The sequence below is a fragment of the Sitophilus oryzae genome, unplaced genomic scaffold (assembly GCF_002938485.1).
Source record: "Sitophilus oryzae breed Bouriz unplaced genomic scaffold, Soryzae_2.0 scaffold_488_pilon_pilon, whole genome shotgun sequence".
In the NCBI taxonomy this organism is placed as follows: domain Eukaryota; kingdom Metazoa; phylum Arthropoda; class Insecta; order Coleoptera; family Curculionidae; genus Sitophilus; species Sitophilus oryzae.
Window position 1 is genome coordinate 609,256 of NW_022147071.1, and position 27,992 is coordinate 637,247.

The 27,992-nt window shown below is 33.1% G+C and overlaps 1 protein-coding gene across 5 annotated transcripts; it reads right to left on the minus strand.

The window, feature by feature from the left end:
• Window positions 1–52: 52 nt before the first annotated feature.
• Window positions 53–27,956, minus strand: LOC115886429 (RB1-inducible coiled-coil protein 1). Of its 5 annotated transcripts, XM_030905572.1 has the most exons (21): window positions 27,726–27,956; window positions 27,552–27,584; window positions 26,641–26,753; window positions 23,492–23,703; window positions 22,552–22,834; window positions 20,211–20,433; window positions 19,085–19,267; window positions 17,025–17,197; window positions 16,777–16,963; window positions 14,593–14,913; window positions 13,441–13,592; window positions 13,233–13,377; window positions 11,510–12,037; window positions 9,989–10,312; window positions 9,513–9,721; window positions 8,024–8,517; window positions 7,707–7,885; window positions 7,307–7,447; window positions 4,855–5,315; window positions 2,360–2,470; window positions 53–638 (listed from the first exon to the last, which is right to left on the minus strand). In XM_030905572.1, the coding sequence occupies exons 3-20, from the start codon at window positions 26,709–26,711 to the stop codon at window positions 2,371–2,373; spliced, it is 4,386 nt and encodes a 1,461-aa protein (XP_030761432.1). In that variant the 5' UTR covers window positions 26,712–26,753; window positions 27,552–27,584; window positions 27,726–27,956; the 3' UTR covers window positions 53–638; window positions 2,360–2,370. The 5 variants fall into 5 exon arrangements, with proteins under 5 accessions (XP_030761432.1, XP_030761433.1, XP_030761430.1 ...); XM_030905573.1 differs by lacking the exon at window positions 53–638 and having other exon boundaries at window positions 1,979–2,470; window positions 7,307–7,438; XM_030905570.1 differs by lacking the exon at window positions 53–638 and having other exon boundaries at window positions 1,979–2,470.
• Window positions 27,957–27,992: the final 36 nt, after the last annotated feature.

The following is a 27,992-nucleotide window of genomic DNA, read 5'->3' on the forward strand; positions in this document are numbered from 1 at the left end:
ACAAGTAGTAAATAAAAGCTAAAATGCAAGAAAAATATATATTTAGTTAATTTAAGTGAATTTCATAAATGATCGGTTTACTACACGTATGTAGTACTTCCTTAGTCTTCTTATTCAAAGCAATAACCCCAAAATAATCAATAATTATGATATAGCTGAAATCAAAATAATACTGTGTTGTCAACTAAATTATTAACTTTTTAGATCATAGAATTGCTTGAAACAAAACCTTTTAAACAAGCCCGAGCAATTATAACCTCTACAGGAAACAAATTATATAGATATAAATATATTTATTTGTATTTTAAAATTGGCCCTTACGAAGTTATCACTCAAATTAGAATAAATTAAAAAACACCTAGGAGTTAGAGCACATCTTTTAATGTCGATTATTATTAAACTATATTACATCATATTATTTTAAAACGTTTATATACTAGATGTGCCCTATTCTAGGAGATATACTTATATGAAACTTACGGAAAAAGAATTTAAAACAGCATTTCAAACACAACCTTCCTCGTTTTGATACACTTGTCAAAAAAGGCAGTTAATATCACAAAAACAACTTCTTCAATTGTCTATTCGCTAAATAATCTATCGTCTAACATCCGATGTGAAAAGTAATTGGTAACACTCTGTAAATGTAACAAGTTTCCTTATATATTAAAAATTGATATTAAGTTAACTATGTTAAATCATTAATACACATGCTGATTAGGGTGCACCAAAAAAAAAAATATATTTTTTTATTTTAGTTATATCGTTCACGATGATGAAAAAAAAATCTTGTAAAATGTTATTTCTTTCTAACAAATCAGCTTGTTGTTGTTTTCTACAAAACAAAAAATAACCATTTTATTTTGTAGAAAATATATTTTATTTATCTTATTGTAGGTGCCCTGTCTATTTATCTTATTTACTTATAGCTCTCGTCTACCAATCTGAAGGTAGTGGGTTCGAATCCCACACCCGGCATTTCATCAGCCGACTATTTTTATTAAAATAAAAATAGTTTGGGTACCTAGGTTGCCTTAAATGAGTACTTGGGATTCACAATTCTGAGGTAATAATAGGCGGTTGAAGCGTAGTGCTAGCCACATTACCTTCCCTGTATACCGAACGGCTCTGGTATAGTAGTAGCAAGCTGTACCTTGCTACTCCCAAGGCGTTAAATGCTATATACGGGAGCTATTATTATTAAAAAGATTTTTTTTGGTGTATCCTAATGCTGATAAAACTAGTAAGTAAATTTCAAGTAATTTTAACCGAAAAAATATTTCTGAACACTCAGTTCCACACGCTTATTTAAGACTCACTCTGTATAATGCTATAACGGGCTTAGTTTCTTAAAAAAGTGCAAATATTTTAAATGGCGGTACTGGGTGAGCACACACATACACTGTTACCTTAACTTAGGTACCAGAGCACGAAGGTCACAAGCTAAAAAGTTAAAATACTTGCAGTTATTTAAAAGACCCTGTATAACACATTTTTAAATGATTGAAAAATGTCAACGTTCTGTTTTTTTTGTGAACGAAGAATGTTGAATACTGATAGCTGAACAACCCTGTACAGGAATCAGCGATTTAGCTATTTTGATAAAAAAAAAGGAAACTCCCAAATGAATGAATCGGATTAAAACTTCAAAAAGAATTTCAAAAAAATAGAGTCAAGTAAATTTAAAGAAAGAAGTTAATAAGGAAAAATAATATTAATATATGTTAATAACAAAGCTCAAAATTATATTTTTAATCCCGAATACTATACGAATGTTAGAGACTGTCTTACACACAAACCACAGATAATAAAGCATACCCTCTTATTAAAACAATACTCTTCTATTGATATTATAGTCTCTAGCAACGTTTTCGAGAAAGTATTTTAAGAAACCTGGGTCTTTGATATATCTTTTACTATGCTCTCTGGAACAGCATGCGGCCCGTCTGGCCGCCGATACCCGTTGCGTTCACTACTGCGCATCGGAAGAAGATAATATTTTTTTTATTTAGACTTTACTATCAGAATATAAACAAAAATAAAATAAAAAAGTTTTTGCCCTGACCCGGTCTCGAACTCTAACCCCTCACTTCGATTCGGTCGATTTATATTCATTACTAGAATTTAAAGGACTAATAAAAATATAGGATCTTCTTTCAATGCGCAGTAGGGAACGCAACGTTTACCGTCAGCCAGACGGGCCGCATGCTGTTCCAGAGGGCATAGTAAACGATATTAAAGGCCAAGGCTTTTTTAAAATACTTGTTTTCCCGACGTTGCTAGCTCTCGTACTATTAGGAAGCAAGTAAGGGTTATTAACAGTAATTAGGTTAAAATGCAAATAAAATCCTCTACATACTGTATATATTTTCATTGCGAACTTTTGGAAAACATGCTCCTAAACATCGCCTCTAGCCAATTCGCACTACTATTCGCTTTCTGCACTTCAACTGCCTTACACACCTCACACCTAGATACAGAAAAATAAAACACACCTTTGAAACCAAGTACTGTACGATCGAAAAAAAAACGACGTCGTGTCGGCTTTGAAACGACAGCGATCTTCATTTTTAAGCCAACCATGACGGCGTTTTTTTTTCGATCATATGGTAATTTCACGAAGAAACTTGGAACCTCCGAAAGAAACACACTTTGTACATTCCAAACTAAGTTTTAATGAATCATTTGTGTGAAAACCTTGTATTTAAAAATAGTGATTAAAAGTCTTTTGAGTATTACCAGTTACTTTACCCAACCAAACAGTCCTAATTGATAATTTTAAAGTAAGCTACTATAAATATTACTGTACAAGAAAATGTGTGAATTTATGTTATGTATGTAAAAGAGTAAATTAATAAAAGTTTGCATGGTTTTATATAATTTAATAATACTACCGATGTTTTGAATATTTTTAGATCTTCATAATAGTTGATGTTGTATCATGTATGAATGTATCTTAAAAAATTGAAAACAACGATAGGGGAGAGAGTACAATTAAACAATAATCTATGAATGAAAAGCAAACATTTATGTATAAAAATAACAAAAAAACTTCATTTTGTTTGCTTATTGATGCTTTAACCAGATATAGCTTCTAAAGTGTCTTTTTACATGGCTTAAAACAGGACAAGAAAAAGCCCAGAACACACAAGGCGCCAAAATAAAACACTAAATCGATCCTTACTGAAAATATCAAGTCTTTATTAAATAATCAATAAACAAACGTAAAAAACAGCAGTTTTGTCACTCGCGGCTAAATTCATGCTTACAAAGAAAAACTCCTTAACCTAGTGACTAAAAGTTTACTTATGATAACGTGACGTGTCTATATGACGCCGTCGACGGCTATATAACTACTTAAAAATACTCCGTATATATTTTTAAATAATATGAAAATAGAAAAAGAAATGTACAGCATGTTCACTATATTGTAGCCATTGGTGATCTACGTAAAATATATTGTATTTAGAGAAAAGTTTTATTGATGAAATTGTGAAGGTTTGGGCAAATAAAAAATATCTATTCGACCAAGTTTAGGTATCAGACAAAACTCTAAAAAACTTTCATAATATAAACTTTTTTCTAAAACTAATATTTGAGGAGATAGGTTGGCTAAAATAAAAGTAAACACCCTGTACACAATGCTCTAAAACACTTTTTTGATTCTAAAAGGATGTTTCACTAAGATTTATAGAGTTATAAAGATCTTTTAGATAACCTTGAATGAATGGATTGATGAAATATGGTTGTGATTTTCATAATACTTCTTGTTATGATCTTATACAGAGCAACCCAAAATGATTGAAATAGTTGGCAATACATCGTTAGAGGATATTAGAATTAGCGATTGGTACTGAATGAACAAATTATGAGAATTCATTGAGACTTACAACAAGATAACTAGATAAAATCATTAGATATATTTCTGAGCATCTGAAATGGAATTATAAGGATATCGTTAATAAGGGTGTCCATTTTTTTTATAACGAGAAAACGTCAGTAATCGCGATAATTTAAAAATTCAACTCAAGAACCACATTAGATATTGAAACTTCTTTTTTTTGAAGTTCGGATCTTTTACAAGATGTATAAATAAGAAAAAATCGAGAGGCGTGTTTTTTTTTTCATTCAAAAATTTAAAAAACCCCATCCATTGACTTTTGGTGCATAGCAATTTTCAGCAATCCGTGTAACTTTTATGTCACATACTGTCTGCGAAGAAAATACAGCAGAAATATTAAGAACGTTTTTGAAAAAAAACTACAATCAATTATTTCTAATGGATTTCGAGATATCGATTTTTGAATTCAGAGTTCTAATAGCGCGACCACTGTCAAACACCAACTCAATTCCTTATATTCTTTAATCAATACAGAAGAGCATTTTCGAGCACAGTTTATTTATTAAACATCAAAAACTTATAGTTGGATGATTCAAAATACAGTTAACCTAGGAGCATCAAAAGAAAATCATCAGAAACAATAACCCACTGTAATTCAAGTCTTGACAAAATGTTGTTAAAAACTTGACAAAGATAAAATAAACAAAAAACGCAGAAAGGCACCACAAACTTTCAAAAATTCAAACCAAATATATACTAAGAAGATACACGAAAATACGATACTAAAATGTTTAACTAAACTTAACAATAAAAAAGTGTTTTAAGGCACTGTATAAAAATTTAGACAATATAAAAGTATATGTAGTCTTATTTTATATATAAAGTAAGAAAGAAATATAGAAAAAAAATTACGGGCTGCGTATATAACATTATACTCCGTCGGGCCGTCATACATTCACGCCAAACCCACGCGCAAATTACAAAGCCGGACCTAAAGGAAAACCTACACCTACCGGTCATCTTCCTGCTGTTTCTCTCCCACCTCTTCAGTCGCTGCAGTAGCCTGCTCGATACTCTCCACTATCCCGCTGTCTTCGGCAAAGTTCTTTTCGACACTCTGAGGCTTGATCTCTTCCGGTCTTTCGATGACGTCGATCCTCCCGCTCTCCGGGTCACTACGACCAGGTTCGCAAGGAGTTTCAAGGGCTATTCGCTCCCCATCCTCGGGTCCGTCCTTGGTGACGATGGGGTCCTCCTCTGGGTTGGTTTCAAGGAGGGGGGATGTTGTGGACTGGCTCTCTTCCATCACGGGGTCGAAGTTGGAGATGGACGATTGGCTGGCGGACATGGAGGCGGAGCCGAGTCGCGGATGGTAGAACGATTGCGATTGGTCCTTGTGGTGAAGGGAGGAGACGGGTTTCACTTTGACGCGGAAGAATTTAGTGCCTACGGAGAGGTGGTATCGGTTGCCTTCCTGAAATAAGAGTGTACTTGTACAGTTAGGGATTGAAACACAAATATATTCCTAATGAGTCTTAACATACACATATGGCCAAAATTATTGCATATAACGATATTTTATTTTGGACCTAATGATTCTTTTTATATTTTTGGACATATTGGCTTACTACACGACTAACTAATATAAAATTAAAAATCTAAGTGCAACTAGGCTGTTTATAATTTTATTTCATAATGAGTGAAAATCAACAAAAACAAATTTCATTTTAAACAGAAAATGTTGAAAACAATTTTAACTATTTCTCACAACTAATGGTGGGTTCATACAGCCAAATAAAATAAAATAAGAATAAAATAAAATAAGAAATAAGGAATCCTTATTTGTGTGCGTTCATACAGTCAAATAAAATAAAATAAGAAATATATATTTGCTCATGCGCAGTACGATGAGGCTGGATAAAAGTTAACTTTTACGATTGTTTATAGTAATTTTACTATTTATAGTATATTTATTTATTCGTTGCCTACTATATTATACATTTTACTTATGTGAAATTATAAAATAAATTAAATCAAACTGAAAATATTTGTAGGTTAGAATTAAGCGTGCGCAAAGCCGTTTTTCACATAAAATAAAACAAGAAGTTAAAAGATAAAGACTTCTTATTTTATTTGTTATTTTATTTGGCTGTATGAACGCATGTAAGGTATCCCATATAACCAACTTTCTTATTTTATTTTATTTTATTCTTATTTTATTTTGTTTGGCTGTATGAACCCACCATAATAGTCTGTATTGCTTCCTCGAGCCTCAATGCAAGCTCTGAGACGACGTGGCATGCTCTCAATTAAGTTGTCCAGAAGATGTTGAGGAATGGCTTCCCATGTTTCGCCCGCAGCAATTTTCAATTCATTTAAGGTACGGGAGGGATCATTCCTTTTGGCAATATGGCGTTTTAGCATGTCCCAAGCATGCTCGATCACATTCATATCTGGAGACATCGGTGGCCACCACAGTTTTCTTATACCCTCTTCCTCACAAAAATCGCTAACCGCTAAAGTGCGATGGGGAGGAACATTATCGTCCATGTAAACAAATTCATCCCCCACTGCCCTTCGAAATGGACGCACAATAGGCTCTAAAACGTCTCTAAGATATGAGGCATATGTCATCGTGCCATCAATAAAAACAAGAGGAGTTCGAGTTCCGTGCATTATACCTGCCCATACCATAATGCTTCCCCCTGAAACGGGACACGGGGTTGAGCTGCATTCAAGCGTGCTCGTCTTCCAGATGCTCTCCAGACCAAAGTTCGTCGCGAATCTGACACTAGGCCTATTCTTGTTTCATCACTAAACATGACCAAATTCCTATTAGGTCCATTTGCTCTCATCTCCTCAGACCATTGTAGTCACTATGCTGTAAATTTAGCTTCGGAACACGTAGAGGTAGTAAGAGAACACGTAGTACGGTCTTGTACAGCAGTAGTAACTCTCTCTCTACCTCTTCCAGGCCGGTCTGCAACCTAGTTTGTCTCCCTGATTTTTTTTAATATTCGCGAAACATCGCTTTTGTTTAACTCCTACAATTTCAGCTATTGCAACTTGCCGGTAGCCCTGTTGAGACAGTGTTACTATTCTGACTCTATTAAACTGTGAAATAATGTTTCTAGGCATTTTAAGGCCAAAATAATGGTCAAATTTCTTCTGAAACCCCAAAGAAACCACAAATCGAAATAAGCAAGAATTTGTAATAATATTGGATCTGAACGATAAACATTTTAACAAAAAAATGTTTATTACAGATTATCAAAGCTACGTATAAAAAAGATTTTTTAAATTCCTTTCCGTATATTTTTAAAGATATACATATTCAATAATTTTGGACATGTGTGTAGTGTTGAACTTTAGATGGCTAAGTAATAGGATGACTATTTCAATCTCTATCAAGAAGATATCTCTATCTATTTAATAAGATATTGAGTACTTAAATACATATCTCACCCTTCTAGCATGGCAAAAGTCCTTATTCACAACTTCCCCAGTACAATACGACTTGTTAGGAACCTTCTTATTAATGGACAATCCCAACCTCTCCAGAGAATCGGTATGGAGAAAATAGGCGTACTTTGCCTCCTGCAAAATCTTTTTTTTATTATTATAGAGAGATTTATTACACAGAAATTTAGATTTTTTTAATATTAAACCAAACCAAACACATATAATAAAGATCATACCGAATAAACTTTTAGTCACATGATTAGCTTGACCAGCACAGCGTTGCCGATTTTTCAATATTTTCTTTTTATCAAAATATTTTTGTTTCCAAAATGTTTGCGCCCCAAATGACGTAACAAAAAGATTATTTGGCATCGATTGTACTTTAGTTATTCATTGCACAAACCTGCAGAATCCGGAAGTTGGCGTACAGGGGGTCCCAAATCACCAGAACAATGTCCCCTTTTTTGCAGGTGTCGATGCTCAATCTGGGTGGCAAATGGAACGGTGCGATTTCGCTTTTAGAGAGATCGTGCGACGGTAGTAGTGATGTCTGAAGAGGACTAGTACTGGCATCCAATTTTTCTAATTACAAAAAAAATAGACGTAATCTACAAATTTAAAACACTCAAATTGATGAATGTTTGATGAAAGAATAACCACACCATAATTTCACAGTAATACAAGAAAGTCCTTTGCTAGAGGCACTAAACTCAACCTTACCTTCGCAAACAGCAACAGAAGTAATCATTTGAGTTTCGCGTTCGCTTTTAAGCTTGTGCAACTCCTCCTCTAGTTCATCCTTCTCTTTCTTCAACGTGTCAAATTCCTCCATCATCTGACAGTCGATACGTTCCTGCTCGCATTCCGCCAACTGTTGGATCGTAGTCTTGAGCTTGATAACCTCCAAATTCAAATTCTTCTCCCTCTCCCTCAGAGTGTCGATTTGTAAGTCCTTGTCTTCCGCTATGCGCTTGGCTACGTCCTGGGATAGCAAGTCTTTCTGCATAACGAACGACATTTCTAAGTCTTTTATTTTTTCTTCGGTTAATTTGTCACAGCGTTGCCGCTCTTCTAGCACTGCTCGTTCTTTTTCTATTTCGAAATTGTTCTGCATCTGCGCTAAGATGGTCGAAGGTAAACTAGCAAAGTCGCCGGATTTTTCTTTCTCCAAACTCGACAACGATGGACTTCTTTCCATGGTCATTAATTTAAATCTGTAATTATACACGTCAGAAAATTAAGAATACTTATGCACTTAATTACTCGACTTAGCTAGACCTAGCTAAACAGAATTTGGCTGCTATCTCACCGGCGATAAGATGCCGTGCGCAAAAAACGTTCCGCACATATTTTTTGGCGCCCAACGTGGGACCTATTTCATTAAAGCCTATCACTTATATTTTATTCAATTTTTATTTTAAAAATTTTTAAAATAAAATAAGTTTTTAATTTTGCATCTAAAAGAAGAATAAAACACAGTGTGCTGCATTTATAAAAATTGAGAGAAAGCATTTTAAACATTACAGTGTTGGTCACACCATAAAAATACCCTATATAAAATAATGTAGACTTTCCTTCGCTAATTTGATCTGTTATTCTTGATGTTTAGGAAAACAGGTAAGTATTAATAAAATGGTTAAATTCACTCCACATTTTTCCACTTTTCGCTCATGCTTCGTTTAGGACACCCTGTATATAGTGTTAACTTCTAAAATATCGACGACCTCACGACTGCAAAAAGGTGACGTACGCAGGGTGTAACAAAAAAACGATATACACATATTTTTTGGTGCCCAACGTGGGACCCATTTCATTAAATAGTGTCATTTTTTATTTTAGGTAATTTAACAAACGTTAAAAAGATAGTAGTGCCATTTTTAGTAATTTAACTTATAGAATTTGCATAAACTTGAGATATTTAAATTTTTATTTGTTTATTTTTTGGGCATTATACAAAGAAAATCAGTTATGTAGTTTTATAGGCAATTTAAGACTGATTTAATTTTAGACTGAATCTATTTTTTGCTATAATCATTTCGAAAAAATGTATTTTGATAATAGACATAGATGAGACCTATTAATGTGTTTTTGTGGTACTTTTTTTAGATTTTGTTAAATTCAAGAGTTTGATATACCTACTAGCCTTACCTAAGCCTAAATTAATTTAAAAAAAATAGAAGACTGAATATGAGTTTTAATTTTGACTTACCTAGATTTTATATTTTCTATTTCAGCTTTGTGTTCGTGTCTTAAAAATTCGGTGGTTTCCTTTAAAGCTTTTTCTTTTTCAAGCTCTTTCTCGCGAATTTTCTTGCAGAGATCTTCGATTTCATTGGCTTTATCTGACGTAAGTTGCGCCATTTTTTCTTCTAAATGTGCTAACTCTCTCGAAATTTCCTCGTTCCTATCTTCAAGCACCTTTTTGAAAGAATGTCAAGTTACATACCTGTATTAAGTGTGGTATAGTTCGTCTCATATAACTTTTGAAATGTCAGAAAAGTTAAATTTAATATGTATTATATTGTTCTATTAAAAGTAAAAATCATACTTCTTGTGACGAGGCTGTACGTTTGACGGACAAGCGTTAGCGAGCCAACATTCAATGCGATTTAAAAAATGTCAAATGTCAAAATAAAGAAAAGTAACGTGAGAAGAACTATCATACAAAACCTTTATTAGCCTTACCTTCTTATCTCGCTCTAAAACCTTTATAGTGCTCTCCTTCTCTAGCAAACTATACCTAAACGTATCCCTTTCATGCTCCTGTTCTTTCAACATAACCTCAGCTAATTCTTTCTGGCTTTTATCGATTTCTACATCTAAATTTTGCAGGGAACCGCCGAGCCTACTGTACAATTCGGTAAATTCCCTGCTCTCACTAACAAACTGACTCTTTAAGTCTCTAAGCTCGCCGCGCAACGTATTTACATCTTGTTTGGATAACGAGCCCAAATTCGACAGGATTCCTTTCACTTTCTCGTATTGGCTCCTCGAAATTTGCAAGTTGTCCTAAAAAGAAACAATTAATTGATCCAATTTTATTCATAATTGCTATATCATTTATATACAAAACAAATGTGTATAATGATGAATGATAAAATAATGGGAAAAGCTAAACAAAAAATGTGTTTATAACAAATAAACATGCACTTAAGCTTCTGTAATGTAAAAAAGGAAAGGAAAGGGTTAAATTCAGTAAATTTTTTAATAAATAATTTGCTAAAGCTAGCAGGTATCTATCTTGAAAAAAATTCTATATTCTACTATTTTCTTAAAATCCCCAAAAAAATTAAGCAAAATAAAACGACATAGGTAAGTTGAGTGAAACAAAGTAAAAAAAAACAAGCTTAAAAAATAGGCTAATAAAGAATAACTAATAGTGTGCTGTACTAAAAAAAATATGTATAAATATGAGTTATTTACTGTATTATTAGTCTCCTAAAAATATAATTCAATTATCAGTATATTTAAATCAAAATGAACCAAATTAGTAAAAATATTACATAAATAAAAACTGAATAGAATATTAAGAGAAATAACACAAACCTAAACAAAATGTGCTAAAATAAATATTAAAAATAATATAAAATATGAAAATTACAAACTATACAAAAAACAAATAAGGATAATAAAAAATAATATTTTCTGATAAAATGTATAAGATAAACTAAAATTCATGTATACGAAAATGTCAATTTTCCATGTATTTAATTATTTTTTTTATATTTAATAAAAATATCAAGGAAGAAGCGTCAAAATGGCTGACTTAAATTCTGGTTTATCAGAGCCGTTCTAATTTTATTTAAAACGTTTTAAAATATAAACTAGGGTAGACTCAATAATTTTCAGATTTTGTTTTACGTTACTGAAACAATAAAATAATTAATAATATTATAATTATTCATTGATAAAATATGAATATAACAAAATATGCCCCACGTTGGGCGCCAAAAATAAATGTGACACCAATATAAAATTAGTGTTAGACTTTTTTGTTGGTATTTTTATACGATTGAATGCATAAAACATATATTTGGGTTATAAGATCGTATACACTATTATTATTGGTATAGACGTTATTATAAATGCTCTATTGTTAAATATCAAATAGTTCTTAATAACAAAAGAGTAAGAGTATAAATTTTTTTAAATAAAAATCTACGGAGACATAATAGTAGCAAGAACTTCCCGAACCAAGATAGATACCTGTAACATAGCAACGACAATATTGGCGTTGTCCAACTGCCTAACGAATTCCGATCCTTGGCTGTTACCAGTCCCCACACTAGATGGCAGGCTCTCGTCGATGTAGAACTCGTCACTGACAAAATCCTGCTGCTGATGACACATCTGAGGCGACGCGTTATCTCGGGGACTCTGAGGCGACACAGACTTCGAACGGCTCAGCATCAGACTGGATGTTCCGTAATGTGACGCGACATTGCTTCTCGCAATATTCTCGGATAAGTGTAAAGAACTCGTGCTAGACAAGGAACTAGATTGTTCTTTTGAAAGAGCCTGGTTGTAGTGCGAATTAAAGCAACTCTCCGTTGTGGCATTGCTGAAGTTTTTGATGCTCGAGAGCTCATCAATCGAGTCTAGCGAGATGTTTTTGATGTTGGTGAAACTTTCGTTCGTGCTGGTGCTGAGCGTTCGCTGGTCGGTGTCGAACGATTGGGAGGCTCTGTGAAAGGAGCGGGGAGGTTTTTTGGGAGGTAAAACTTGGTTTCTCGCCTGGAATTAATCGGAAATTGAACAGGGATTGTACAACAGTATAACCTGGGCTTTACAGAAGCGACAGTATGCGTAGCACAGAGTGGTATATCGGTCTTAAAACTGATCAAGGTAAGTCGAGAATTTAAGAAAAGATGGCGCGGATGAGTCTTAAATAAGTGCAGATATTTTCAGGGCTTGTAGATCTCGATAAAAGAAACATATTTCCTCTTTACCGTTTTTCAAATAACTCCAAAATAACCGAGTATTTTACTTTGAAAATATACAAAAAAATATTTTCGCTTAAATTTTTCTTCTAAATTTAATCTACTACCTATGTTGCCATATTATCAAGAAATTATGTTTTTTAACTAAAAACTAAAAAAAAATTCAAAAAAATGTTCCCGAAAAAAATCCTTAAAACAAAATTATAAACGCGTTTACAAGGGATAAAAAAAAAGGGAAATACTAACCAGGGATAGGCATTTAATGGACTGCCTTTTGTCGATGACTTTTTTATGTTTTGATGTAAAATACATGTTAAAGAGGTAAAAAAATATAAAGATATAGAAATGGCACCTCTCTTCCTTCCTAACCTACACTTTCAATTAACTTTTTGGTCTAAATTTTAATTTCTACAAAAAATTTAAAAAAAAATAATCCCAAATATAAGGAAATTAAAAAAAAAAACGTTCATCTCTTATATTAACCGTCAACTATACAAAATTTGACAATTGACTATTCGACGTCCTTAAGATTATAGCCCAAAAATATGACAGTCACTTAAAAATTAGTCAACAAACAATTCGCTAGTGTCGCTTCTGTATTGTTAAGTAATTCGGTGCCTTAGCACTGATTCTAAATATATTTCACAGTCGAAATTACTTCTGAGCTCAATGTGACGCAACTAGTTTAAAAATTTTAACTATACTGTAATCTGTAATGCTAGTAAATATTTTTTAATCTCTTTATTATCTTAGAATATCGACAGTTTCGACCCTTGAAAAAATTTACAATCAGGGACATGGTTAGAAAACAGCGTTTACAAATTATTAATATGCCTCTAATAATGACATTTAGTGTCAAAATTCTTAAAGCATGTTTTGTTAAGTCTCTCCAAAGAACGGATACATATAACAGTGATATATTAAGAGGTAAATGTTATTTTCTGTCATTTTTTTGACGTTGGACACTTATATCCAAACAATTCACTAACCTCTGTGCTCGTCGACGCGTCTTGTTTTTCCGTAACTTTCGGGGCGGAAATGACAGCCTGAGCCGCCCCTTGGGGAAATGTCAATTCGAGGGGGCTCTGGCCCACCTTCTCGAATTCTTCGGTGTCCGTTTCGGACTCACAGCCTCTAAAAAAAATCAAGAAAAAAATAAAAGTTAAAAAAAAAAGATTGATATAAATCGAAACTAACTTGTCGTCTTTGAGGTTTGGTAATCCGGGTACAGTAACCAGACAGGGTTCGCTGCCAGTCGCTTTTAGGAGGTTCTTGTCCAGGTTACTGGCAAGGCCCACATCTGATACAGCCTGGATTAGTTTGTCTTCTACAGCTTTCGCGTCATCAACCTTAAAGTACCAAAAAAAAACTTAAAGAAAGAAAACATAGCAGATCCAGCCCAGATTAATTAAAAAACACTGTTATGTAGAGTCTCTAGATACAGAGTACATACTGCAATTAAGGTACTAAAGTACTACTTTTGGAGTAAAACAGGTAGAGGTTCATAACATGTTGGTATAGATTTCAGTGACGTACAATACTACTAAAAGCATTTGATTTTTACTCTGAATAGAACAAGCTATTTTTTTCAAACGTCACAAATAATTTTTTTAAACAATTTCAAACGTTCAAACAAAGCAAATAACTTTCAAAGTTATTTCTGTAACATTTCTAAACTTTAACTGTTAAACTCGTTAGACAGCTCAAGTGAAGATTTGCAGGTCCAATATTAAAACAGATCAATAAAAAATAAATAAATCTCATCATTATTTATATTTTTATAGCTAACAAAACATTCACAATTACTTTTTGTCTTGTTTCTCATGTTTTCTTTAAATGCTCCTGACTTTGAACAATGGCTGCATGATAAATTTAAATGGTCCTAAAAAGTCATTCTATTTAGTTAATAAAATTTATTTACCTTTACTCCATTGCTTTTGGATATAAATACAAAATATTATTACAAATTTTAGAAATTAAATGAGAATTACACTCGTACTTCCAGTATTTGCTTGATTTCTGTCACATAAATGACATTGATTGACAAACAAAAGCAGAAAAACTATAGAAATGGAACATAAAACCATAACCAAGGTAAACAACAGAATAGACCCTAAGATTCATCTCATAAATCCATCACATACTGGCAACGCTGTCGCTATCGCTTGTCACTCAAAATTGATCACGTCCATCGGAAATTGTTTTGCGATTTCTTTAAATAATATCTTTGTGAAGTTTGAAAAAAAAAATATTTTCTCTGAGGTAGGCAACCTTTTTTTCCCCTAAATTCTTTGCACGCCACTGGTAATTTAATAACATAAAAAACAAATAAACTTTCTAGCTCCTTACCTTATCCTTCTCCTGTTCCTTTGCGGCACCGCCCGCCTTGCCCAGGAAAAAGTTCGTCACGCGGTCCATATCGGGCAGCGTCAGACTCTCGGCGAACTCGGGCAGCTCGCGCCTCAGTCTCTCCACGTCCTCCCGCGTGACCTCGGGCAGCTTGGCGTCGAACATGGCGGGCGCCTCGATGGCGAAGGGCGGCGGCACGTCGCCCATGCCCGGAAAAAGGGTGTTGAGGAAGTGACCTTCGAACTGGGCGGTGAACTCCTTACGCCTGGTCAGTTCCTCGTTGTGGATGGTGAGGTTCTGGCAGGCCAGGTCGGACGCCCACTGAAACGTCACGAACGTGCGTCAGAAACGTCAAAGTAGTAAAAGAAATTTTCTATTAGAGATACTGGCTGGTTCATAATTTTCGGGTAGGTATTCTTGAAACTGAGAGAGTAAAACACCCAAGAGAAAGTGTTGAGTAGTTCTACAGAGAGACCACAAGCACAGAGTATATAGCTACGCAACAGAAGCCTCCTTACATGTGTACAGTTGTAGGTATCAAATGGAGACAGACTCTTAAAGCCTGTCTCAGAACCAGATATTTTAATGCGGTAGTTTCGCTACTACATCATAGAGGGCCATAAATTTAAAAGAATTTTGTGTAGCGTTGCCATTGTGTAATTCATATTCTAATAGTCCCTGATAAAGCCTACCTTCAAATTTGTTACATCATTTAAACATATTAAAACAGATCAGAGCGCTTTTTACAAACAGAAGAAATTTGTTATTATAGTATTTTTTTAATCAATTAACATTTTTTGGACTGCATTTTAATAATTATTTCATTATTATTATTACAGTTGAGGGTTGGAACCTTTGGTGTTACACAGCAAAATAAAATTACACTAAATCACCACAATACACCAAAACACTTTTACTTTTACACTGGACGCGCGTTTCGCTAACCATGTTAGCATCAACAGCAGATGATTATAAACTAAAGTACAATCTACAAGTTGAGCGTTTATATACTCGCCCAGTAGGTACCGAGTGGGCGTGGCAAAATCTAGCCAACCCAGTCAGAGCCCACTGAGCGTAACAGTTAATTTCCGCCACTAGAGTAGTAGGAACAAAGAACTTGAAGAAAGGTCAGGTATTTATGAAATTTCTTGTAAAGATTGTAATCAGAAATATGTTGGGCAAACAAGAAGATCAATATTAACTAGATTTAAAGAACATTTCGCTCAGATAAGATATGGTAGACCGGATAAATCTTGCGTTGCCGAACATATTGTTGAAAAAGAACATTGTATAGATCTTAATAATTTAAAATTAATTAAACAAATCTCAAATTACAGGCAATTAGATGCATATGAAAGCATCAGAATTAATAAATGTAAAGATAGTATGAACAGAGTCAACGGTCCAATTCCTTCAAGTTCTTTGTTCCTACTACTCTAGTGGCGGAAATTAACTGTTACGCTCAGTGGGCTCTGACTCGGTTGGCTAGATTTTGCCACGCCCACTCGGTACCTACTGGGCGAGTATATAAACGCTCAACTTGTAGATTGTACTTTAGTTTATAATCATCTGCTGATGATGCTAACATGGTTAGCGAAACGCGCGTCCAGTGTAAAAGTAAAAGTGGTTTGTTGTATTGTGGTGATTTAGTGTAATTTTATTTTGCTATTATTATTATACTCATATTTCATTACTAACGTTCCAGTATTAATAAATATCACTATCAATCGCCCTGTATATTATTAATTTTAAAGGTAATTGAAGATATTGTCTTAGTTCAGAATATAAGATAGTGTATATTAAAAATATATTTTATGAGTATGTTTTGCAATAATATAATTAAAATTATTTTAAAAGCCAAACGAATAATTAATATCTGACAAGAAAAGAAGAATAGAAAGAAACTATTATCAGCTTACTTCGGGTTTCTCTTATTACCGATTCTGAACCGTCCTAGAACTGTGATGCGTATGCGCAGAAGGAAATATGACACTATTTCATTTGCGCATGCGCTGCAGAGTTCTAGGATGGTTCAGAATCGGTAATAACAAGAACCCGAACAAAGCTATCATAAATTAGGTATACTATATGTGTACAGATAAAAAACTTAGAAAATCTTTAGAGGCCATAAGTGGGCGTGCTATGTGCGCAAAAAGTATATCACATAAAATTAATGATACTCACCATTAAAAACAGCTGAGAAAAAGCTCTTCTTCTAACTACTTCGACCACGGCGTTGACATAAGTCGTCGGAGCTAAGTGCACCTGCTGGAAGACTTCGATGTGTTTCCTTAACCTTTGCAAATGTTCGTGGAAATACACTAAGTGAGAATCAAGCTCCCACAGTTTGTTTTCAATATTCTGCACCCACCTACACCGATAATTAAGTTTAAAAAAAAAACTAAAACCAGTAAATTTGTATATTATCTTACCCTATCCTAGCACATAAACTTTTACTAAGCTCATATTTAGCTCTGATAACTCTATTTCTGTCTTCCATTAGTTTCAGATGGCATTGCTTTATATATTCTAATTGTTGTAAATGAGTGGTGCAGAGGTCTGGCAGTATACTTATATCTTTTGTGTGTGAAGCCCTAGTTTCGTTCTAGAAGAACAGAAAAATAGGTGAAAACTTACAAATAATATATTAGAAAATATAATTTAAAATGTCGCAATTAGTGATATTTGATAATGTAAAAAACGTATATTCGATACCAATTAAACTTTTAGTTATGTAATCGAGGGCGCGATTTTTAAATTCATTATTGCCAACCGTGAATATATTCCGCGCCGAGCTAACAAACTGGAATTTAAATTTCCCGCTGGGGTTTCAGATGGTAGCTCTGCTGTAAAAAATGTCAAGCTGCCACATTTATACAGGATGTTTCAAAACAAATGCGAAAAATTTCAGGGGGTGATTCCTTGTTCAAAATAAAGGGTAGTTTGCTTTATAAACGTTGGGTCAAAAGTCAACCATTAGGGAGATATCGCGGTACAAAGAGGGCGGAAAAGTAATGTTTTTATTTTTTATCTTGAAAACGAAAAATGATAGACTAATGAAATTTTATGGAAGTATTAGTGTTATGTAACTTTCTGGTAATTTTCTCACTTTTTTAAAATGAGTGGAAGGGGTTGAAATAAACCGCCCCTATCATTCTTGTTAACGAAATTTAAAAAAAATCTTATGAAACACATGCAAAAAAATTAATTTGGATAGCTTGGTTTGTTTAGATACTTTTTTATCTCTTGTGTTTTTTTGATAAAACTCGCCGATTTGAAATTAAAAAATAAAATGTAAAGCATTACATGTCAGGATAAAAAACATTTTTAGATAAAGAATCTAGTGATAATAACGCTAATAATAAGAATCTAGATAATAACGTATTGCAGTAGAGTAATGTCAATAAAATAATATTAGAAACATCCTAAAAAGTGACAGCGCACTAGATTTTTTCCTAAAAAAATTAGAGCAGCCCACTAGATTCTTTATCTAAAAATGTCTTTTGTCCTGACATGTAATGCTTTACTTTTTATTTTTTAATTTCAAATCGGTGAGTTTTATCAAAAAAACAAAAGAGATAAAAAAGTTTCTAAACAAACCAAGCTATCCCAATTAATTTTTTTGCATGTGTTTGATAAGATATTTCTTTAAATTTCGATAACAAGAATGATAGGGGTAGTTTCCACTTCATTTAAAAATAAAAATTACCAGAAAGTGTGTTTTCATAACAGCAATACTTCCATAAAATTTCATTAGTCTATCTCTTTTCGTTTTCAAGATAAAAAATAAAAACCTTATTTTTCCGCCATCTTTGTACCGCGATATCTCCCTAATGGTTGACTTTTGACCCAACGTTTATGAAGCAAACTACCCTTTATTTTGAACAAAGAATCGCCCCCTGAAGTTTTTCGCATTTGTTTTGAAACACCCTGTATATTTATTTCCTGACATTATTATTCATTTTGACACTTTAGTTTTGTATTACTAGTTTTTAGTTTAAATGAATTTAAGCTTGAAAATGTTTAAACTAGCAGACCTTGCACTCGAACATTGTTCTTTTTTGAACCTCTCTTAGTGCGAGGTGTACAAAATAGCTTAACAGCCGTTGCAAAAAACTCATCGCAACCTTATTAGAATATTTTGAGTTAGAATATTTAAGTGCTGTTAAGGAGGTGAGTTTTGTTGATGTAAATAATAACTGTTTACATATTTACAATTAATTTATTTATGTTTCCTAAAATATTTTGATTAAAAGTAAATATCTAAAATTTTCATTTCTAAAAATGAAAAATAAGGCTTAGAAAATTCAAAACTTTAAAACCTGTATCATTAAATGTAAATAAATCAATTTTGAACATTAATAATTGTTTAATAACATTATTATTGTTAACTATGATAATAAATTTGATGTTTTAACACAAATATTTACTTTAAGATAAACACAAATCAAAATACAAACTTTACGAAAGCGATAAATCAAACAAAACTTACTTGTTGGAATGCTTGGGCCATATCAGACTGATGTTCAACATATTTCTTTATTTTTCTCAACAATTCTTCCAAATCGCAAAGTCTTTTACCCAGCCCCTCAATCTCCTTCCTTTCCGGTTTCTCAGCTGACTGCAGAGTCTCAGATATGTGGTTTTCCAACGAAGGCATTATTTCATTTTCAAACTGAAAAATTATTAATAAAAAATACTGTTGATACGCAAAAAACAACAGGGATATTTGAATCTAAGCCAATAAATAGATTTGAAGGAATTGAACTTAATCCTCGTGGCATCTAAAATTAAATTAAAATGTATAGAGAAATCAATCAAAGTTGGCGTGTATGTCAAAAAAAAGACGTAAAAACTATTACCAACTTAAATTTTTAAGAAATAAAAATCCTACAATAAGAAACAGCAAAGAATATTATACATAGTCATTGATTAATCATGATCCTGCTTAAAGCGCTTGACGTAAAAAGCTGATTTTTGGCAAATGGATTGACGGTGGGGTGTAGAGGTTCGATAAGGAGGGGTTTCTCGAATCTCAAATTCCAAGAGGGTGAAAACGCCCCTCAAATATTACAATATTTGTTATTTAAAAAACGGTTAGTCTTTCGGGAAAACGCTTGGAGAAGCATAATTTATTTGTCTTTTTTACAAATTTTGAAATTTTTTAAAAAATTATACAGGGTGTTCCAAAAAGTTGGGTAATTTCTTAACCACGATTCTGCTTGACGTAAAGAGCTAATTTTTGGAAAACGGATTGACTTTACGGTGTAGAGGTTCGATAAAAAGGAATTTTTCGAAACTCGAATTCTAAGGGGGTGAAACCACCCCTAGAATATTTTTTATTTAAAAAAAGGTAAGTTTTTCGGAAAAAAATATCACAGTTTTGACAGAATGGCATCGTTAAATTATACATATGAACATATTGAAATTAATTAAATCAATGAATAATAATAAATATGTGAGGCAAACGGTTGAATAATCATAAGATGATGATGATTAAGAATTTTATTTGACACCTGTCAAAAGTCAAAGTAAAAAAAGTGTCTTGTGACACGCACGCCATCTTTTATCAATTTTCCAATATTTCTCATCTAAAATTAATTTAAAATGTGCAGTACCTTTCGCAGCTTATCTCTACAGACAGAATGTAACTCTTCCAGACTATTTTTATTCTCTGACGAAGATATCCATTCGTACAGGGTTAAATCTCTTGAACCTTCGTTTTCTTGAGAAATATTTGTCGATTCTGATAATTTGGAACTGTCCAGCGGTTCTTTTTGAGCTTCCAACAAAATATCTATTACAGGCATCTTCTGAAGGACATTCTTATCTTCTGGGAAACTAAATAAATAAAATAATATTGTAGCTATTTTTCATTACTACAATCTACAGGGTCCTGCGACAGTGTGTCTGGCATTTATAGGTACATACTATAAAAAGGAACTTAGGAATTTTGATTAAGTGCGTGCCTAAAGTACGAGGGATGTTTTTTAAGTAAGTACCGTTTTGCGATTCCGCCGCCGCAGCGCTACGGTCGGCGTTCCGCGCATGCGCGCTGGTTACCTACATCTCTTGTCTATGCACAGACGCCAGTACAGTCTGATTCTTCATTGTATACGTTGTTTATTGAGTGTTTAAGATGCCTCCGACAATCGTGAGCCCCGCCGATTGTGAAGTACGGGCTGTCATAAGATTTCTTAGTGCTAAAGGCGTAAAACCGATCGATATTCATCGTGAGATCAGTGAAGTTTACGGACAAAACATTATGAGTGATGGAATGGTAAGGAAATGGGTGAGAGCATTTAAAGATGGCCGCACAAATGTGCATGATGAAGAACGGAGTGGGCGTCCTTCGGTCGTTAATGAAGATTTGGTGCAGAAAGTGGACGAAAAGGTGAAAGAAAACAGACGCTTTACAATTCCATCATTGTGCGACTACTTTCCTCAATGTTCTAGTAGTGTTTTGTATCGCATTGTGACCGAGAACTTGAATTACCGGAAATTGTGTTCACGTTGGGTTCCGAAAATGTTGACGGATTTGCACAAAACCCAACGTTTAGGCAGACTTTCCTTGAGCAGTACCACAATGAAGGTGAAGATTTTTTAGACAAAATTGTTACTGGTGACGAAACATGGGTGGCCTACGTCACACCAGAATCGAAACAACAGTCCATGGAATGGCGATATTCATCATCACCCAAAACAGTGAAGTTTAAGCAATTTCTGCCCGGAAAATCATGTGCACAGTTTTTTAGGACAGAAAAGGAGTATTGCTAGTGGAGTTTCTGCCTCGTAATGAGACAATCAATGCAGCATCTTATTGTGAGACATTGAACAATCTGCGCCGTGCAATCCAAAACAAAAGACGTGGCAAGTTGAGTAAGAGTATTGTTTTGCTGCATGACAATGCCCGTCCACATGTGGCTAATCGGACCAAAGATCCCATCAAATCTTTTAAATGGGAACCTCTAGATCATCCTCCATACAGCCCTGATCTGGCGCCCAGTGACTACCATTTATTCCTGCACTTGAAGAAACACCTGGGCGGTCAGCGTCTTCAAGACGATAACGAAGTCAAAACAGTTGTGATACAGTGGTTAACCAGTCAGGCGGCAGAATTTTATGAGGAGGGTATTGAAAAACTGGTGCCACGTTATGACAAGTGCCTCAATATTCACGGAAATTATGTAGAAAAGTAGATTAAGGTACAAGCTTTCATGTAAAAATAAAATTATTGCGATATCTTTGCACGTTTTTTTTTTAATTCCAGAACGGTACTTACTTAAAAAACATGCCTCGTATATGCTAGCGCGTATTTCAGGAAATATTTGAACTTCTACAGGGTTGCTCAAAAAAGTGTGAGCGGAGCGAGATATTTTTTTTAATAATCACCCTGTATACATTGCATTTTTGGCTTCATTCTTAATCTTGTAACGGTAAAATACCAGAGAAATATTATTAAGTGGCTTTGATAAAAATTTACCGTTGAAAAAGCCATATGTAATATAAGACAGCGAATATCTGCGAAACCGTTAAAAATATTAAATTACTTTAAATACAAAAAATGTACATTTTTTAATTTTGCATCAAAAAAAGAAATAATATACAGAGTGTTCCGTTTAAAAAAAAAACGAAAAAAAAATTATATTTTACAAAATTTGGCATGGGATTTTCAACATCCTGTTTGATTTAAGATTACGAAATTTATAGCAAAGTAAGTACAGACCAGCTACAGTAAATATTTAGTATAGTTTTGATTCCAGGGCCTTTCTTGTATATTTAATATTTTTTTAAAGGCTGAAAAAATATTTTTGTATTTATTTATTAATATCTCTGAAAGTATCAAAATAAATTTAATAATATCTTAGGATAATATGAAGTAATCAGAAAGGAAGTTTTTATAAAACGAGCAACATATGATGGACACACTGTTGCAAGACCCTGAATAACATTTCTTACTGCTCCAAAAGATCAGAAAAAGCTGTCTTGTCGGCCATAAACTCATTATAAACCTTCAAAAACAGATCCCATCTCTTTCTAAATTCCCCCACGATATCTTCTAAGTTTGCAATAACAGCAGACCATCCTTGTTGCTGCAGGTGCTGATCATGAACCAAGTTTTCGCAGAACTCCAACTGAGTTTTAGCTATATTAAAAAAATCCATAGCGACTAAAGTTCTGGTTTTAACGGTGGCTAGAGAGACTGGAAGGTTCATGCATTCTGTAAGCCGCTGTTTGATTTCTAAAATTGATTGATTATACACCCTGTGTTTCAAAAAATACAGGGTGGCCCATCGAAAACGTTCCGCAAGGCATAACGGCCAAGGTATTTTTTTTTTCACAAAATTCAAAAACACGTCAATTTTGTTTGTGAGGGGGACAACTTTTGAAGGGGGGTCAAGTATTCACAAACAAAATTGACGTATTTTTGGATTTTTTGAAAAAAAAAATATCGTGGCCGTTATGCCTTGCGGAACGTTTTCGATGGGCCACCCTGTATGTGCCATCTCTTGTGGGGGGGATTCCTCACGTAAAAATAAGATTTATTTTTTATATCAGCATACAGTACGTCTGTCCGTTCTGTAGCTACGGGGTATCCGTGAGAGGGGAAACGATATTCTCTCGATGTTTTTCGTAAAAAAATTAGACGACGCGACCCATCAATAAAAATTCAACAAATTTGCAAGTGGCCAATAAAATGAGTGGGCGGAGCGATTTGCGGTGACGTACTCGTCAAGTCGACGTATAAAATATATTGCTGTTTATTTAAATGTTTTATAAGGATTATATAAAAAATAATCCTTCTTTTTGCGTGGAGAATCTCCCCACAAGAGGTGGCACGTGTTTTTTAAACACACTGTAGAAATTTAATATGGCTGAAAATATGAAAAAAACTCACCTAGATCGTTATAGTTGAGACTTTTCAAAATATCTAACCTATTAGGTTCATAATTTGTGCTAAACAGATAGATGGGATTTGTATCAGTACCAGCCATGTACGAACATAGATTCTTTTTGACATCTAATGATTCACCCCCGCTTATAAGCAACACCTGTTGGTCCTGGGGTATATTCACTTTTTCCTTAATTTTGTCTTTTAAATCTTCCACACTAAACATTTTAAAATAACAAATTTAATTAAGAAATAAGAACTGTAAGACAAAGTACAGACTGTACCACTTTTCATGTGTTTTATAGGGTTTTTCGTTTATAAGTTGAGATACAAAGATACAGTTTTCATATAACTTTTATAGCTACTTTTTTATGAAACTAAAGACGCTACACACAGATCTGTCCTAACCCTCTAAGTTCCTGAAATTCAGGACAAATTTGAAATTGTTGCTATTTTTGACTCCCCTGGTATCTTGGTTATCACAGTGAAAACTGTGTCCCGTAGCGTTTTTCACGTAGAATACAGTGGCGTAACTAGTTTTTCGCTGGAAGCTGTCATTTTCGACATATGATTAAACCTTATGTTTTTTTAAATTGGACACCCTGTATATTATTTTATATTTATTTTCCCCAATATACTCTATACTTATTTTCATAAATAAGACAAAAAAATGCATTATTTAATATTTTAACATAAATCAATCTAATTTAAAAGAGTATTATTTTATTTAATTTAATTTATTCACAATTTTATTAACAACCAGAGATAATTTTGCTCTCTATGGTGTTATCTTAATTGCACCGAAAATGAACTTTTGCAGCTTTTAACAGACTGTCAATCAAAATTATAGATATTTTCTACGTACTAGTGCAATAATTTTACACACAGAAACTAGCGTGGAATAGCCTAAACTAAAATTTGACATTAAATAAATTATTCCACTCTTTTGATTACCTAATTTAAACCGGCGGCCTATGTTAAAAAGTTATATGTTGTCATAAAGTCCCTAGATATATTGTCAATGTGTACGGCGACATCTTTCGGGAGAGCGAACAACCACTAAGCGTGTTCTCTATATTACCGATGGAGATTCCATCGGTAATACAGGACACTTTTTGGAGCGCCATCTCTTAGACACTGGTGGAAAATCAAGGATGAAATAACGGAAATTGCTAGAAGAGTAAAGAATACTACAGTGATCTCTAGAAATTAGGAGAAACGTCCGCTGAGGTATTTAGAGTGCTTTCAGTACATGGTGCAAAAACTTAAAAATGGCAGTGTTTGGAACAAGAATAGCATTATCCTGCTGTCAGATGGCGCCACTGTCGGTCAAAAATATGTTTGTTTCGTGTATTTTTAGTGAAATTGGTAAACTATTCTTTTAATGTAAGTAATTATAACGACTGCAATTTGTCTATATTTTCTGTAATTCCTACCATGCCTGCAGCAATAAATTGCATTTCTTTTCCAGATAAAAAAATAGACAAACTGCAGTCGTGTAATAATTGTGAAGACATAAAAATTAATTATTTTGAGTTGAGTCTTCATTCAAACCTTTGAATAAGAAGACTAAGGAAGGAGCATAATGCTATCCATGTATTCATGCGTGGTGGGCGGAAAAAGCACTCTAGGGTGGGGATCCTTGACAGTTCTGTTTGACGATTCATTTGACACATTTGAATTTGATTTGAAATTTTATGGATTTGTCAGTCTTTACAGAGGTTATTTTATGTTATTTATTATTTATTCTACTACTGATAGTTGTATAAAGGTAGTAAATCTAGATGGAAATTGTGGCAGAACTTAAATTAACAGTGACACTATCGCGATTTATCGAAAAAGACTCTAAAATAGTTGGTTGTGTAGCGTGCGGTAGATCTCGGCAAAAATTGAGTGAAATAATGGAACAACTTTTCGCTAGTAAGTGACTATATAATATACATACGTGTAGTAAACCGATCATTTATGAAATTCACTTAAATTAACTAAATTATATATTTTTTTTGCATATATTTTTATAACAATTTTAATAACTACCAAATTCACAACGTAAAATAAAATAACAAATTATTGAGTCTACCCCACGTCTACCCTACATCATAGTTTTAAATTTTTTAAATAAAATTAGAACGGCACTGATAAACCGGAATTTAAGTCGGCCATATTTGAGGCCCATCGCGGTGTACCTAAGATTTTTGAATGCTCCTTTCTTAGTCTTCTTATTGAAAGATTCCAACCGACGATATAGGAATATTGCGATTAGGTATAATACATTGCGATAGATGGCGCTGCTAAAAATTGCTGTTAAGGTAATGCAGATTTCTTTTTTAAATTTAATTTGTAGTCTTTTATCCTGGTCATAGATGGCGCACCAAAAAATGTTGTACCAATCTTTTGTACGTAAGATTTCGTTCTGTTTTATTCTCTTCTGTGAATAGAGTTAATAGCAAATTGGACTATTTGGCGAAGATTTGTGTGTTATATTTAATTAGTATTGTGTGTATAATTGGAAAATAAATTCGTTATAGTGTGTATTTATAATCCATTTTTACCTTGTTTCTGAAAATAGGTATAGAGGATATTATATTTTTAGATATTTTTATATTTTAGCTCATAACAAGGTAAATAAAAAAAATATACAAAATATCCCATTTGAAAAAACTTAATTTTGTGCCATATTTCGAAAATGACAGCTCTCAGCGAAAACCTAGTTACGCCACTGGATTCTATATAAAAAACTCTACAGGACTCAGTTTTCACTTTTTCGATAAGTTATAAGATAACCAAGATATATACAGGAGGAGTAAAAAATACCACAATTTCAAATTCGCCCTATATTTCAGAAACTACAGGGGCTAGAACAAATCTGTTTGTAGTATCATTAGTTTCATAAAAAAATAGCATAATAAATAAACCTTATCTTTGTACTTCTACTACATAAATGAAAAGAAAAATTCAGACACCCTATACAGTGAAAATAAACTCTTAATTTGAACAGGTCGAATAAAAATTGGAATGCTATTCAAACAATTCCTAAACTTGGCACCAATTTTTGGCCAAATTTCATAAAATCATCGAATATAAAACACAAGCAGGTATAATTTAGACCTTAAATTTAACAAAAAATAGATTTATGAAGCAAAATTTGTACATACCTTTGCATAATAGTAATTTCATTATCAAAAGAGATCATGTCCCCTGGCTGAACGAAAAATACATAAACCATTGTGACTGTTTTTTATATGGCTCAGTTTCAACTTTTACTTGTCTAGAAAAAAACGAAAATAAAGCTCGATAGAAACATTGTTTAGAGGTGATTAGAAAGGAAGATAACAGATCAGATATAATGAATCACACAGTAGATTTTATTTGTATTTTCTTTTATTTGTATTTGAATTCTAAATTAATTGAACCTATCTAAAAAAAAGCTGCTGATTACCATTATCAACCCTAAAAGATTTGATTCAAATAAACTAAGAATAACAAAATGATGTGGCATTAACACTTCTTGCTAACATGTTGCATAATATTTTTATAAATATGGTTTAAAAAGTGATCTCATGCATATAAAAAAATAATAAGAAAATGTTCAAGTAAAAAAAAATAAGTTTAATGAGATGTAATGATAAAATAAAAGGAAATAACATAGGTAGGTAACTTACATGAATAAGATAAGGTTTGGTAAACAAATTAACTTGCCACATTAATAACAAAAACAATACACAAAACGCATTTATGTAAATATACTTCAACTAGATAGTTTCCTGCACAGAATAAGTAAATTTAGGGCATATTTATTGGTACTGGAATATAATTTAGACCTAGTATTATTAAAAAAAGAATGATTTTATAACTTTTCATAAATATTCTTAAAGGCTTCTTAACACCTAACTATTCATTGTTATGTAAATAAGTACAACTGCCTGAAAAAGGGCTATATAAATAAAATAGGGAAGTACCTAGACCCTTGCATACTTTTAGGATTAAGGAATAAATGGTTTCAGGTAAATAATGACTGGTCAAAGCAGCAGTACAAAAATACAGAAAAAATCTATAGAAATATTACCTGCTATGATCCTTTCTGTCCTTGTCTACTCTCCTACACACAACAAAGAAAATGCAATTAAAAACTACGGTCAAAAAGCAACAAAATACATTTTAACGACTATGTCTCACCGTACACATGCAAAATACCTATAAAATTAAGTTACAAACAAAAGTTTAGATGAATGACACATACGATTTAAGGTGATTTCGACTTGTGTTCTCAGGATCATTCAATCGTTTTCCATTTGATAAAGAACAGTTCGAGCACCATTTTTCCAACGCGTTTTCACTTTTTCCACAACACTAAACTAAATATTGTCCATTGGCCGTTTACAAAGCAATAAGGCAACGAGCCATTATGCTAAAATTAGGCTTTTTTAGCCAAAGCGCAATTCTATGTCGTCCATCAGCTGACAAGGAAGTGTTTTGCAAACTGAAATTTATAAAAATCAAGGACATT

What these genes read in the sequence shown, in the direction of transcription:
- LOC115886429 (XM_030905572.1), bottom strand. Translation starts at nt 26,711, where the DNA reads ATGGTTTATGTATTTTTCGTTCAGCCAGGGGACATGATCTCTTTTGAT. An exon ending in TCTCAACTATAACGATCTAG is followed by an intron (nt 22,835 to 23,491) that starts GTGAGTTTTTTT and finishes AATCAATTTTAG; the next exon opens with AAATCAAACAGCGGCTTACA. An exon ending in TTTTAGAGCGAGATAAGAAG is followed by an intron (nt 9,722 to 9,988) that starts GTAAGGCTAATA and finishes TCTTTCAAAAAG; the next exon opens with GTGCTTGAAGATAGGAACGA.